This window comes from Sorex araneus, chromosome 3 (assembly GCF_027595985.1).
Source record: "Sorex araneus isolate mSorAra2 chromosome 3, mSorAra2.pri, whole genome shotgun sequence".
Lineage (NCBI taxonomy): Eukaryota > Metazoa > Chordata > Mammalia > Eulipotyphla > Soricidae > Sorex > Sorex araneus.
In genome coordinates, this window is record NC_073304.1 from 86951593 (window position 1) to 86967252 (window position 15660).

The window sequence follows — 15660 nt, forward strand, 5'->3', positions numbered from 1 at the left end:
AGACCAGGGGAGGAAAGTTCCCCCAAGAGCCTTCATCAGCACTGGAGGCCACTCTAAATGGGGCCCTGTGCCCCCAGAGCCCCACAGTCCCTCAGCCCCAGTACTCAGGGAGGGGCCTTCTCCGAAGGCATTTTGGGGAAGACTGGAAAAGTGGAGAAATACCAACTTTTACTCATAGTGACCTGTGCCTGGCTGACCACTAAGGAATGAAGTGGTTAAAGGTGCAGGGAATGTCCGAGGCATGGGGCTGCAGGCCCCCCTGCGCCCACCAGTGTTCATGAGGGGGTGTAGGGGTGGGATCCCAAAAGTAAAAGTGGAGCTCAGCAGAGCCAGGATACTGCCTGAAACTACACGAAGTGGAGCAAACCTGAGACTGACTCTATCACCCACACTTCTTTTTTCTTTTTGGGTCATACCCGGGATCAGCACTCAGGAATTACTGGCGGTGCTCAGGGGACCATATGGGATGCTGGGAATCAAACCCGGGTCAGCTGCATGCAAGGCAAATGCCCTACCCACTGTGCTATCACTCCAGCCCCTATCACCCACACTTTAACCTTTTTTGGGAAGAGGGGGTTCACATCTGGTGGGGCACTCAGGGCTTACTCCTGGCTGTGCTCAGGAGTCCCTCTTGTCTGAACTCCAGAGACTGTATATATGATTCTGGGGACAGAAACCGGGTCCACCGTGTGCAAGGAAAGAACCCTATCTCTCCAAACCTCAAAAAATTTTCTAACTTGGCAGAGATTTCGTGTCTTTTATTCTCGGGATGGACAAGGGGAGGAGGAGGAGAAACAGCCATCTTAGGAGGTGAAATGACTTGTTTACAGCCACCCTGGCACTGACACACCGTAGGGAGCGCAACCAGGTAAGGAGGAAGAAGGGCTGCGTGGCCCGCGGGGCCACCTGGAGCGGGATGCTGCCCTCACTTGGCCAGAACACGTGGAGGAGCCGCCTCCTGACCTTGTTCCCCCGCCGGAAAGGAAGTGGGGAGTTTGCGGGAAGCAACCCCAACCCAGCCTGGGACTGAGTGCCCACGTGGGCGCGCACTCTGGAAAGAGGCTTCGTGGGGAGGCCAATGGCCTTAAACCCTGTGTTCCAGGGAAGAGCGCCGAGATTGGCAGGCCTTGGCACATAATGGATGGAACTTGGAAAGGTGCTCGGCGCGAGCGCGAGCGCAGGACCAGCTCCTGTCCGGCGGGCCCCGAGTCCTCGGAGCCGCCAGGGAAAGCTTCCCAGCCCCGAAGCCGGGGAAAGCAGCGCGGCCCTTCGCGCCTCGTCGTGGGTGGGCAGAGGCGGTCAGGGCCCGGCGGGAGGCGCTGCGCCCTCGAGGTCGGGGCTTCCCAGCGCCCCGGACAGGCGTCCCCCAGCGCGGCCGGCAGGGCAGCGGCGCGGCTAGGCCCGCGCTTTCTCTGAAAGTGAAAGGAGTGGGAGGGGGGCGCGGCCGAGGCGGGGCGCGGGCGGGCGGCTCGCAGGCTCCGCCTCGGGGCAGTCCCGAGCCGGGGGCGCCCAGCGTCTCCAGTCCCCGCCGTGCCGCGGGCTGGTGGGCTCCGCAGCGGCTCCTGCGCGGGAGAGATGACCCTGCCCGGGGGTCCGACGGGCATGGCGAGGCCGGTGGGCGCGGGGCACTGCAGCCCCGGGCTGGAGCGGGCCCCGCGCCGGAGCGTCGGGGAGCTGCGCCTGCTCTTCGAGGCGCGCTGCGCGGCGGTCGCTGCGGCCGCCGCCGCGGGGGAGCCCCGGGCCCGCGGGGCCAAGCGGCGTGGGGGGCAAGTCCCCAACGGGCTTCCGCGGGCTCCCCCGGCCCCGGTGATCCCGCAGCTGACCGTGACAGCCGAGGAGCCGGATGTCCCCCCGGCCAGCCCCGGGCCGCCCGAGCCCGAAAAGGGCTGGCTCCCCACTGCCGGCTCGTCGCACCTGCAGCAGCCGCGCCGCCTCTCCACCTCGTCCGTCTCCTCCACGGGCTCGTCGCTGCCCGAGGACTCGGAGGACGATCTGCTGAGCGACAGCGAGAGCCGGAGCCGCGGCAACGTGCAGCTGGAAGCCAGCGAGGACGTGGGTCAGGTACGGGCCGCGGGGGCGGGGCCAGGCGGGCGCGGGGGCTGGCGCGGGGGCCCCTGGCTCTGGTCTCCGAGCGCTCCCCGCGCACCATCGGATTAGCGCTGCCTAGTTTGGGGAAAAGCGGCGGTGGGAGCGAGCTCGGCGTCCGGCCGACCTCTCGCGCTCTGACCATTTATTTTCTCCCCCGGTTTCCCAGGTCGGTCGCCGCCCGGGGCTCTGGGGCGTCCGAAGGAGGGGAGCGAGGAGGAATGCAGGGGGGTCCCCCGGGTGGGGCAGCGGGGAGCCGAGGGGACTCAGCCTGGCCCAGAGAGCTGTCGGGGAGCGAGGGGCGCTCGAGCCCCCGCTCCCCGCCCCCTCCCCGGCGCCGCGGCCCCACCCCCGCCGTTGCCACGGTTTCCCTCTCCTGAGTGGGAGTGGAGCGGCGCTCCAGGCTCTGCTCCCCAGCCGCCGCCGTCTGCTCCGGGCGCCCGCACGAGGCGTGGACGCGGGCATGGGAGGGGCCGGCGGCCGCGAGCTGCAGCGGGGAGCTGGACGGGGCGCTCCCGGGACTCACTGTCCCTCATTAGGTGGCCCGGGAGGAGGTAAAGTGAGGGTGAAAGGGTATGAGATCCGCCCCTGGGAGGCTTGGAAGTTCCGGATTTGCCTCGGAGATCTCTTTGGCCACGCTGTGAGAAAGTGGGCACGTGCCTACGCTTTTTTGGAGGGACGTGGGGGGGGGGGAGGTGCGGTAGCACCCTGGACCAGCCGTCTGTCCCCCACCCAACTCCTGCTTTTAATCGAAGCCCAGTACTTTCAAGAACTCCCGGCGGCGCTCGATGAGGGCTGACTCTCCGTCCGCGACATGGATATGCCGGTGGCACGGAGTCAAGGGGCGCCCGGCAGGCTCCGGGGGCTGCGGGGACTGCCCACGAGGGTCCCGGGGAGCTGCAGCTGCGCGCGGTGGCCTGGGTGCTGCGGGGGAGCACTGGGCGCGGCTTGGGCCCGCAAGGATCGGCCCCCCACCCCACCCCACCGCCCCGGCAAACTCTGAACGAGACGGGGCGGGGAAGGGGGGCGGGACAGGGGAGGCTAACGACTCGATCCGTGACTCATACACACACACACACACCCCACCGACTTACATTACCCAGAGGCCAGCGTGGTTTGTAGGAGACTCGAGAGGCCCCGAATCTCACAGAGCAGGAACACAGCCCACTTGCAGGTTGAGGGCGCCGGGAGTCCCTCTCTCCTCCCTGACTGATCCCTGCGGGGAGGGAGGGGGGCCCTGGAGGGTTTCAAGGCTCCAGGAATGTGGGGCAGTGCGAGGGCCCCTCCCTACAGCCTTGGAAAATCCGGAGCAGGAGCTTTGGGTCCGCTCTCCCCGGTGCAACTCTCTGACAGCTGAGAGGCGGCGCCTCCAGGGCACCCCCACCCCCAAAGCTTCCCATTTCCGCCAGGGGCAGGAGGAGGTCCCAGCCCCAGCGGGCTGCCACGTGGAGGCGGCCGCTGGGGGTCCAGACTCCCAGGACCAGTGGCCGCAGTGGCCAGGCCTCTCAGCTGGCTGTGTCACCCTGGCCTTGTGTTCCTGGCTAGCAGCAGCAGCAGATGGCCGCTGAGGGCCCTTTCAGACCCAAGGCTGTGTCTCCCAGGGCGTCCCAGCACCCCCACCCAGCCAGCCAGGGCCTCCCCGAAGGCAAACAGCCACGGCGGCGGCAGATAAGCCAAGGGCTGTTGACAGAGGCCTCCTGCGTCCCAGTGGAAGGGCCCAGTGCGGACTTTGCCTCCACGCCAATTCGGAACGGTCCTGTGCCCGCCCAGGCTGCCTTCAGGGTTCCCCCAGCAGGAAGCAGGGCCCAGGGTCTGGCTGAGAGAGGAGGATCCTTGGTGGCCTGAAGCACTGCAGCGGCAGTGCTGGTGCTGTCCCCTACATGCAGGCCTCAGTGGATAATGGGCCAAGGTCCTCAGGAGATCCTTCTAGAGCCCCCCAATTCCTGCCTACAGAGCCTGGAACCTGGAATCTCCTCCACCCCATTCCAGGCAAGTGGAGACAAGGCAGCCTGCCTCTGTTTGGGGGTGCGGGGGCCTTTCCTCAGCCAAGGGAAGTGTCTGGTCTGGAGAGGAGTTGGGGGATCCTATTGCCAAGGGCAGCTGTCAAAACTTAGTCTTCGATCTTGCCAGCCACTTGTATTTATTAATTGTGGGTGTCCCCAAAGACGCTGGGGGCCATCAGAGTCCATACCTGGTGGTGATCTGGGGGCCTTGTAATACAAGAATTAGAACTCAGGGTCTCACACATACAAGGAGCCACACATCCAGCCCTTGGCTACTGCCCTTGCCTACCTCTTAAAGCAATTCGGGAGTGTTGCTGTACCAAAGAGAGTGTGACATTTACTCACTCGGTGGGTCGTCTTCACCCGTGCTCTCCGATAGCTAAGGAGACCTCGATGCTGTCCTGGCCGACGCCCAGAACTCCCACACTTCACTTTTCCCTAATTATAGAGCCGAATTTAGGTTAGCAGAGTTCCTTTTTAAAAGGCAAAGGCCCCTGGGAGGGTGAAGCCGTGGGTCACTTATACCTTAGTGCAAATCATTTTATAAATTTAAACTGATTGCTCTCACCGCTGCCACCCAGGGAGAGACACTTTGATAGGAGCAATTGGAACATGGGGAGGGGGCTGGGCGGATGGAGCTTTCAGCCAGAAAGTGAGGACCAGAGCTAGGAAGTGGGAGTGTTTGAAGGAGGCCCACTGAGCAAAGGTACAGCAGAAATCTGGAATCTAGTGTAGGAAAAGAGAGAGAGAGAGAGAGAGAGAGAGAGAGAGAGAGAGAGAGAGAGAGAGAGAGAGAGAGAGAGAGAAATAGTGGGAGTCCTCAGGGCTTCCAAATGGTGCCTGGATAGGGAGGGTCTGAGAGATATCATGCTCTGTCCAACCCCAAGATCAAGAAATTATCACAGGGGCCATCAAAACACATAGTCTGGGGCTGGGTCAGTGACAGGGCGGCGAGTATAGCGGGTAGGGTAGCGCGTTGGCCTTGCATGTGTCCATCCGGGTTTGAGCCCCAGCATCCCAAGTGGCCAAGTGGTTTCCCCAAGCATCGCCAGAAGTCACCCCTGAGCACTGCTAGGTGTGGCCAAAAAACAAACAAAACACACCCCACAATCTGCTTGCCTACATCTTTGCCTTTGAAATGCCCAGAGAGCCTCTGACTGTGACTTGATTTCTCAGATTTCTGTGGGGAGCAGGTTAAGTAGGAGGAGAATGGGACTTTACCCTTCCCCACCCGCTCCCTGCCTTTCAGGTGAATTCTCCTAAGAATTCACTTAGGAGCATAATCAATCTGCTGTCTGATACCCACACAGTAAAAGCCTTACCTGCTCAAAAATATCTTCCCTGCCACTGTTCGTGTGCCAGAATCCCCACCCACCCAAGAAAGACTCTAGGGAGCCTCATGGCATCCAAGCAAGCATTCTGCAGGCCTCTCATAGGGGGGAAGGGGAGAGAGGCTCCCTGAGGTAGAAGATGGTGGTGGGTTTCAGGTGTTGGGTGTAGACTCCTCCCGTGGGAGGAGTCACTCAGATGCACTCAGATGACATCAGAGGTGTGAGAGCCCTTTGTAACCTGTATGCCTGGTCCCAGTCTTGGTCACTACTACCCTCTCATAACTGGGATGAGAGAGTCCATGTTAACCCCCTTTGACCTCTACTTGGGTCAGCTGTCATTGGTGATCGTTCCAATGAAGTACAATGGTTCCAGGTCTGCAGATCCCAAGTTACCTACTAGGCTCTCCTGCCACCCTCCACCCCCACCCCAGATTCCAGGGGAAGATGCGATGATGCAGTTCCCCATCTCACCTACCCCAAGGCTAGTTCCTCTCTTCCACTAGTGTTGCTCCAGAGCTAGAGACATTTCTCTGCACTTTTACCTCTGAACAGATGTATTTCTCTGAAATTTCTGATTCCCACTGTCTCCTAAATTACTCCAAGAGGCCCCTAAAGTGGTGTGAGCTCCCCAAAACCCACTCCTTTGGTGAAGCAGAGGGGTCCAGCCAATAGAAATCAGAACACTTTACATCACCTCAGGCTGCAAAGCTCTCTCCTGCGGTGTCCCATTGTTCCTAAAGAGTCAGGGTGCTGTGGCCTTTGGAGCCACCTGAATTCTAGCAACTGGACCTGGGGAGAGGCCCAGTGGAGAGAGATCTTCATCCTGAGTCTAGAAACCCATGGCAGGGAGAGGGGGGAAGGTGACTCCAGTGGGCCTTGAGTCCCCACTAAGAGAAGAAGCGTGCCCCCACTTCACGCACTGCCGGGCATGTGCATCTGATTAGCACCCTCCGCCTCGGTCGAGTGTGGGAAGAGGGGAGAGCCGATGCCGCTGTGTACACATGGCACATACATCTTCCTGGAATTTTACTTGAGGATTCGGAGGCGGGAGAGTTTTATAATAAAACTTGGATTTATCGTGCAGCAGAATGCAAACCTTGTATGTATTTAAAGAGTGAGATGGGAGTTTTGAAAGAGATGTCATCTCCCAGTGGGCTGCTCCTGGCTACACCCCCAGAAACCTGCGGATTGGACGTGTCATCACACCCCAGTGTGCCTTGCAGGGGTAGGAAAGCAGAAGCCACAGGTCAGATTAGAGCTGAGAAAGTGCCCAGTACACAGGAAGCAGTCCATGGTGGGTCTCATTAGGACAGAGGCCCTGTCCTCCCAGAAGAATCAGACCCACACAGATGCCAGTGCTCACCTGAGTCCACTGACCTAGACAGGGACAGCATCAGGCAGAACCAATTTCCCCATGTCCGTAGGAGGGGTTAATGATCTGCCCCTGCTTAGACCATGCCCCCCTCCCCCCATCTCCTCTTTAGCACTCCCTCTGATGGGGCTGGAGCAATAGTACAGAGGATAGGATGTTTTACTTGCACATGGCTAAACCCGGGTTCGATCCCCAGCACCACATATGGTCCTCTGAGTTTCTGAGTTTACCAGAAGTGATCCCTGAGCAAAGAGCTGGGAGTAACCTCTGATCATCTCTGAATGTGACTCAAACACCAAAAAAACAAAAAACAAACAAACAAAAAAACCTCCCTCTTCCAGGGTCTGGATTACTGGATTCTAGCTCTTTGGGGGCAAAGCCTGGTCCTCCCAGGGTGTGGTAAGGCAGCAAACACAAGATTTGTTGAGCAAATCTGTGCTCTTCTGGGATCAGACCCGGGGGGAGGGGGGAATCAGGCGGTGGGGGGAAGGGGGAAAGCTGCTGGGAGCTGCTCTCATGGATCAAAGGGTCCTGAGGCAAAGGGTCCGTCATACATGGCTCTTAGATGACAGATCCTCATTGCTGCACCCAGTTGTCAAGGTTCACACTTCTGGGTTCAGAATAAGAATAAGGGTGCCCTGGATCTTGCTAATTGGCAAGAGTGGTATGGGATCCAAGGGTAGCAAGGAGAAATCCACATGGTTCTTTTCCTAGGCCCTGCTAGGCTGGCCTTCCTGACCTGGGGCCTGGCAAAAGCTTGTTTCCACACTTGGCTTTCTAGAGAGATAAAAAGAACTGGTTCAAAGGGTTTAGGTGCTTGCCCTGCATCCCACAAATGCTGGCTCAAATCCTGGCACCACATATGGTTCTCAGAGCACCACTAGATGTGACCCTCCTCGAGCTGGAGCAATAGCACAGTAGGTAGGGCATTTGCCTTGCACGCGGCTGAGCCTGGTTCGATTTCCAGCATCCCATATGGTCCCCTGAACACCGCCAGGAGTAATTCCTGAGTGCAAAACCAGGAGGTAACCCCTGTGCATTGCCGGGTGTGACCCAAGAGGAAAAAAAAAAGATGTGACCCTCCTCCCCCAAATCTTTCCTTTTTAATATTTTATTTATTTATTGCCACACCCAGTGGTGCTCAGGGCTTAATTACTGGCATTGCACTCACTTCTGGGAATATGCACATGGGATATGGGGTACTTGGGATTGAACCCCAGTTGGCTATGTGCAAGGCAAATGCCCTACTGTATTATTGCTCTGGTCCCCTTATTTTTTTACTTTTAAGTGAGAAGAACCAATAGTCCCAGGTGATTGAATCAATAACCCTGAGTTGTTCTGCTTCTGCCAAGGAATGGGTGGGAAGGGTCACACTCAAGGCTCATTTACCACTCACAGCCAGTGGGAATGTATATGTCCCCATTTTACACATGAGGAACCCATGATTATACTTGTTTCTCAGGTTCTAAAATCTTCCCAGGAATTGGTAGAAATAGTTGGTAGAAATAGTTGGTAGAAATGGTTGGTCTCACTGTGCACCTGCTCAGGAGTCCCCTAGGATCTGGGAAATTTTTTCTTTAAATTTCTTTTTCTTTTTAAACTAACATGCTCAGCAAATAATTCTCATGCTAACAAAAAAATATTTCAGAGCCCTCCACGGGGCATCTTAGTAGCATATAAAGGCTTTGGCAGCTCTTGAGGGGCAGAACTGCGATGCAAAACTGAGCCCGGTGGCATTAAGTCCAGGGCTCTTTTCAGCACATTGAGACGTGGATGACTGTCACCTCCCTGTTTCTGTGTCAGAGGCACAATAGACGTTCTTGAAGCGCAAGAATGAATAGCCCCAGGCCTCCAGCTCGCGGAGGGGCGGGGATGCTCGGGCCCCAGGAGGGCTGGCGCGGGCTCTGCCCAGGCACTGACGGGCAAACTGCGCCTTGTCGCTTTCAGAAAAGCCACTGGCAGAAGATCCGGACCATGGTAAACCTGCCCGTCATGAGCCCCTTCAAGAAGCGCTACTCCTGGGTGCAGCTGGCGGGCCACACGGGTGAGGCGCGGGGCACGCGGGGCAGGAGCCGGGAGGGAGGCCCTGGGCCGGGCTGACCGGTGCCCGCCCGCAGGGAGCTTCAAGGCGGCGGGCACCAGCGGGCTGATCCTCAAGCGCAGCTCGGAGCCCGAGCGCTCGTGCCTGGCGCGGCTCATGGCCGACGCGCTGCGCGGCTGCGTGCCCGCCTTTCACGGCGAGGTGGAGCGCGACGGCGAGAGCTACCTGCAGCTGCAGGACCTGCTGCACGGCTTCGACGGGCCCTGCGTCCTCGACTGCAAGATGGGCGTCAGGTAGGGGGCTCCCGGCGGGGCTGCTGGGTGGGGGTCCGCCTGGGGGCGCCCCCTCAGGGCCCCGGCTGCCTGCCCCCACCCACGCGCACCCCCGTCTAGGACTTATCTGGAAGAGGAGCTGACCAAAGCTCGCGAGCGGCCCAAGCTGCGCAAGGACATGTACAAGAAGATGCTGGCGGTGGACCCCGCGGCGCCCACCGAAGAGGAGCACGCGCAGCGCGCCGTCACCAAGCCGCGCTACATGCAGTGGCGCGAAGGCATCAGCTCCAGCACCACGCTCGGGTTCCGCATCGAGGGCATCAAGGTGGGCCTGGCCCTCCCCCCAGCCCAGCCCAGCCCAGCCCAGCCCAATTGACCCTCCCCAAAACCCAAAACCGCGCCCCCGTCCTCCCGGAGAGGCGCGACCCGGCGGAGCGAGCTCCTAAAGCGTCGGGTCCCGCCTCCTGCAGAAAGCCGACGGCTCCTGCAGCACCGACTTCAAGACCACGCGCAGCCGGGAACAGGTGCTTCACGTCTTCCAGGAGTTTGTGGAAGGGGATGCAGAAGTGTTGGTGAGCTTGGGCGCCTGGAGCGGGGCCAGTGATGTGGCTGGTGTGCGACCCCTTAGCAGCGTTTGCCCCTCCGTGTCCTCCTTGCTTTTAAGTCCCCTCTCTTCTGGGCGGCACCTACCTGGGCCCCGCGGTTTCCTCTGGGAGGGTTTCTACGCGGAGCCGGCTGCTGCGCCGCCGTACCCTAGCGTGGGGGGTGGGGCTCAGTTAGCGTTTGCTTCCTTTCACCGCCTCTTCTACCCTCCCCCTCCAGCGGAGATATCTGAACCGCCTGCTGCAGATCCGGGACACCCTGGAGGTCTCTGAGTTCTTTCGGCGGCACGAGGTAAGGGCAGGTTCTGGGTAGGGGTGGGGGGATGTTCAGGGTCTGCGTTCTGGGAGGGCTGAGCCCGCAGGGGTGGGGCGGGGGGCTGGAAGGCCGTGGCCTGACCCTGTGGGGCCCCGCAGGTGATCGGCAGCTCGCTCCTCTTTGTGCACGACCACTGCCATCGCGCTGGCGTGTGGCTCATCGACTTCGGGAAGACCACGCCCCTCCCCGATGGCCAGACCCTGGACCACCGGCGGCCCTGGGAAGAGGGCAACCGCGAGGACGGCTATTTGCTGGGGCTGGACAATCTCATTGGCATCCTGGCCAGCCTGGCTGAGAGATGAGGCTGTGCCCCCGTCTCGCTGGAAGGGCGGGTCTGGCAGAAGGACTGTGGTGGCAGAGTACCTGTTGTGCATGCGGGAGAGACTGAACCCCGCCGTGCGGGCTGTTTGTGTGGTCCTGCAAGGCCAGGTGCCAACCACGATGGACATACTGCTCCAAGGGCAGGGCTGGGGGGCTGGCACCCATACAAGCCCCAGCTTTTCCAGAGCCGATGACACTAAAGGAGAGGGTGGGGGGTGGGAGAGGGTGGGACAGTGGGGTCACTGGGCTTCATCTTCAGTCTGGCCCCTTTGAGGGGGCTGAGCACCATTCCAGAGAGGTCAGGTTTTATTTTGCAGACACTAGATTTATCGTTCTAACCTCTCACACTACAGTGGAGTCCCTATCCCAATAAAACCAAGGCACCAGTTTTGGCAACCCAAGGCTTCATCCCCTCCCTCCTATCCCCTTTCTTAGCTCCCTGGCATCCTTCCAGTCCTCCTAGCTCCCTGAAAGGTAGAAAAAAAGCACGTGTTGTTTTTTTTTTTAATTTTTAAAGTTAATTTCTTTTTGAGGAGCTCTTTATTAGGGGCATCAGTCGGACTGGGGGCTGCCCAGGTGAAGAGCCCCTGTGAAGGGGAGAGAACAGTTCAGAGGATTCAACTCCCCAGCACACTTGGAGGGGTGGCCTTAATCGGGGCTTCCCCGGGAGGCCTGGGCTGCTTTCCAGTGTGGTGCTGCCTAGCACCTGGGCAGGCCCGGGCATGCAGCCCCAACTGCAGGGGACAGGGGCAACAGAACAACAAGCAACTGGAGGCCCGGCATGGCACGGCGGGTAGCTGCTGTCCTCACCACCATCACAGGCCTCACCCCCCAGGGCCCTCAAGCACCCAGGAATCATAAGGAGGATTCTAAATTTTCTGCCATTGGAGACCCTTGGATTTTGAGGGGCTTGTGGTCAGAGGAGAGTAAGGAACAATGCAGCCTCCTCACCAGCTCTTCAAGCCCCCCAGATTCAGATCTGGGCCCTGTGGGCATGGGATCCCCCCATGGACCTGCCACCCTTCCCCCCACACCCATGCTGAAGCCCTTTTCCCATCTAGGGTGATTCCCACGCTACTGGTTGCATGAATTTAGCACATCAGCACCTGGTACTGGGAGGTGAGGATGCAGGGGCATTTGGTTTATGATAGCCCATCTGATAGGATGGTCAGGCTTCGGGGCAGATCCGAGTGAGGATGATTGATGCAATGCCCCAAGATGCTGTCCTTGGCTGGGGGTGGGGGTGGGGCAGGGAAATAGGACATTGGGTAAGGAAGAGAGGCATTTGCCTTGAACCACTTTGATCCCTGGCACCCTGGAGCCCCACCAAGAATAATCCCTGAGCATAGAGCTGGGAGTAAGCCCTGAGCATCACCACGTAAGGTCTCCCCAAAAAAATTCTGTTGGAAGGGGGTCAGAGAGATGACTCAAAAGACTGGAGTGCATGCATTTCTCAGGATACCCAAGTTGGATTCCTGGGACCACAGAACCAGGAGGGAACCCCTGAGCACCTCAGTCATGCCCCTCCCAAAAAAAGTTCCTTGGGGAGAGGGCCTCTCTTCCACAGAGAACACATCATTTTGTGCAGGTCTTAGGAACATGAGGGCATTTCTATGTGGGCCCCAAGGGAGAAAGGAAAACTCTAGAGCTGACATTGGGGGACAGTGGGCCTGTCCCCACTTTATTGTGGGCCTGGGGACAGAGAGGCCAGCACTGGGCCAGTCACTTCCCCGCCGGAAGTAGTGGAGATTGGGACTGATTCATGGTGGAGGTTAGAACCCAGGAGCATCGCCCCCACAGGTCTGGCCACATCCTGCCAGAGATGAAAGGAACAGTAGCTAGTGCTCCCCCTGCCCAGCCCACCTGCCTGCCCCCTTCCGCCAGGATTCCTCCCACTCCATGGCCTGTAATGGGAACTGTGGGCACTCTATCTGCAGGACCCAGATGAGTGTACCAATGCCCTACAGGGAGCAGGGGCTTGAATCAGCCCCTGGGCCTCCTTAGATCCCACCCCAGTGCAGGGGTGTGGGAGTGGGGAATGCTTGAATCATCCCTGCTTGCTGTGTACTTCATCCCCGCACACTGGAAGGAGGCTGAGTCTCATGGCAGCCACTGCAGTCATCATCAGAGTCAGAGAACCTGTGGGAGGGGGCAGATTTCTGGGGAAAGAAAGGCGCCTCCAGGGGAAGCTCCTCTGTTACAGGCCCAGCCTCCGCTATGTCCATGGTTCCATGCTGCTCCCCCCTTCTAGACTAATGCAGCCTCGCCCTCCTCAGAACCATTAAGAGTTTACACCTCCCATGGCAATCATCACTTTGAGAGATATATATAGATATCGAGCTATAGAAATATTGCCATGTAGGGCTCCCTTCCCACACGAAGTCACTAGTGGCGAGGCCTCCTCGGAAGCAGAGCTGTGTGGATGTGCTCCAGTGCCTTTTTGATACCACGTTCTTGGCTCTAAGATCAGAGTGCCCCAGCCCACACAGTCCACTCCTGTGATCTTGGAACTGATGCGTACTAAGTTCTGAAGAATGGTGCAGCCTGGACTGGTGCAAAGGCTGAGTTTATACGGTTGGTATCCTGGTGCATCCTGGCACCACCTGGAGGGCTGGGACCTTCCCCTCCAGTTTCTGTTCCAGTGGCTTGGAAAGAGGCTAGAATGAGTGTTTCTGTCTATTTTAGGTGGAGGGCCACACTCCCAGAGACACGGGGCTACTCCCCACTCAAGAAGCAAAGCATTAGGCCAAGAGAGCCACTTCCCCAGACAGAGAATCTCCCCTCCCACCAGCCTTTTATTTTTTTTCTTTTTGGTCACACCTGGTGATGTTTAGAGTTTACTCCTGGCTCTGCACTCAGGAATTACTCCTGGCAGTGCTGGTTAGGGGACCATATGGGGTGGCGGGATGGCGGGGATTGAACCCGACAGAGTGCAGGCAAATGCCGTATTGTACTATCACTCAGACCCCCAGAATCTCCATTTCTTTTGTTTGTTTGTTTGGTTTGGGGGCCACATTTGATTGTGCTCTAAGGTCAGTCCTGGTGGAGTCTAGGGGATCACATATAACACAGGGGGCTTGACTGGCACCTGACCTGCTGTACTATCATTCCACTTGGAGAAAATTTGCATTTTTAACAACTGAGATGGTGGTTGCTTAGTCTTCAGGGACTGTATATGCCTAGTTTTTTTTGTTTTTGTTTTTGGCTTTTTGGGTCATAGCCGGTGATGCAGAGGTTACTCCTGGCTTTGCACTCAGGAATTACTCCTGGCTCAGGGGACCATATGGGATGCTGGGGATTGAATCCGGGTCAGCAGCGTGCACGGCAAACACCCTACCCACTGTACTACCGCTCTAGACCCGGGACTGTATACACCTAGAGAGCAGCTGACATCCACTCTCCTGCCTTTCTGCCCTGCTCAGCTGGCTGGCTGGGCTCTGGGTTCTGAGCTCCAGACCTGCTGCAGAGAAGGTCCTGGATGTAAAGGACAGTCTAAGAAGCCCTGTGGGGCTTGCAATTTTGTTGACCTCCTTTTCTGACACTCCTGCTGCGGGGATCAAAGCCCGACCCACCCGTCCAAATCCAGGAGTCATTTCCCCGCGGGGCTGCCTGAGCTGTCCTCTCCAAAAGAGAGAGCAGGACCCCGCAGTGGCCGGCACAGCCCGCCTTGTTGGGACCCAGCCTCTGCGGCCCGCCGCCTCCTCGCACCCGGCCCCAGCAGAACCAAGGCGGGGTTGGGGTGAGGTGCAGCTGGCGGCCAGGCCCGGCCAGAGTCTCCTAACCTCCACCCCCGCTGCAGTTGTGCCGGGGCGCGCTCACTCCCCGCCGCCACAAGCAGCGCCCTTGGGTCCTGGGCGCGCGAGGCTGGGCAGAAGCTCTCCACTCGCCCAGGAATTTGGGTGTTTACAGCGTAGGAGGTTGGGGTCCCGACGCAGAGCGCAGCGGCGAGCTCATCCCCCCAAACGCAGGTGCCGCCCCCGCTGCCCACCCCCACCCTCCTTAAACTCCCGGACCCTGCCGCCCTGTGGATCTTGAGAGTCGCTGCGAGCACCTGGGGTCCCGAATTTCTCCGAGGTGGATGCGCAGAGTCTCAGCGCTTCCCGGGGGCCAAACCCGGGGGCCTTGCCCGCGCACCACACCCCGCCGCACTCCCACACCGGCGCGTTCTCACTCCTGCCCCCAGGAGGGAAGGAAGCTCCGGAGATCGAGACACAGGAGGACCCAGTGCAGCCGCGAACCCACAGATCGGGCACGAAGTAGGAGCCCCGGGCTCAGGCCGAGGCCAGTGTTAAGAGGCGGCACCCTAGAGTTCTTACCGATGGCCTTAGATGCCGTAGTCATTTTTGGGAAATGCAGAGACGACTCTGCACATCCCGAAATTAGAATTTAGCGGGAATCCTGCTCAGGAGACCACCATACTGGGAGGTTTCCTGGTTTCCCTTTCCCTTCTCCTAAATAAAATCTTTTTCTAAATTCAGGGAGGTGGGGACAGAAAGGGATGGGGGGGGGATAGAAACTAAACAGAATTTATCCTCATTTTAGGAGGCTTAACGGATATTGGGGAGGGGCCTGGCGCCCTAAGAAGGGGCCTCAGCTTGGCTGAATAAGCCGTTGGGGCAGGTTAACCCCCGGGCAACCATTGCCATCCTTATTCTAAGTCAGGACCCCTGGGTTCCGCCAGAAAAGACAGGCAGCCTCTCAGGTCCTGTTCCACCTCACCCAGTGCCCACGCTCACAGGTGCAGGCTGGCACCGGGCATGTCTACTGGGTGGCAGAGATGCGCTAACCCCATATCACTCAGACGCGACTTGCGGATGCCCCACTGCTTGCCTGGGGCTTTGGGTCCACACCCTCCGCTGGCTCCGAAGGTGAACAGCCTTGGTGCTCAGTGCCTGGTTGCTGGGAAGGAGGAAATGATCACAGAGCTCCCTCCTCGCCTGTCTGGTGAGTCCAGGGAGGAAAAACCCAGAACTGGGGAAAGAGAGGGGTACAGGGGTGGGCAGCTTTGGGGGAGGGAGGGCTGGCTCCAAGTTTACAGGCTGGGTGCTGACATTGGGGTCCTGGGAACTTGAAGCTGGCAGTGGCAGGTGCGAGGGTGGCAGAAAAGGCTCCTTGGACCATGGCTAGAGCAGACTGGCTCCTGAAAGGTGACAGGGCCAGGATGGCAGTGGGAGAAGGGAAGATGAAGTGGGACTAGCCCTCTGCCCCCAGCGAGAGCTGGGTACTCCAGGCCTTGAAGTCCCTGACAGCACAGGGCTGGCTCATCTCTACAGGTCTCTAACCTGCAGAGCTTTCCGAGACACTGAACTGGGGTCCC

General features: G+C 58.9%; 1 protein-coding gene across 1 annotated transcript; it reads left to right on the top strand.

Moving 5' to 3' along the window:
* Positions 1 to 1494: 1494 nt before the first annotated feature.
* Positions 1495 to 13486, top strand: ITPKA (inositol-trisphosphate 3-kinase A). The gene is made up of 7 exons (XM_055133631.1): positions 1495 to 2061; positions 8739 to 8835; positions 8909 to 9125; positions 9225 to 9429; positions 9575 to 9676; positions 9927 to 9998; positions 10121 to 13486. The coding sequence occupies exons 1-7, from the start codon at positions 1576 to 1578 to the stop codon at positions 10322 to 10324; spliced, it is 1383 nt and encodes a 460-aa protein (XP_054989606.1). The 5' UTR covers positions 1495 to 1575; the 3' UTR covers positions 10325 to 13486.
* The last annotated feature ends 2174 nt before the right edge of the window (positions 13487 to 15660 follow it).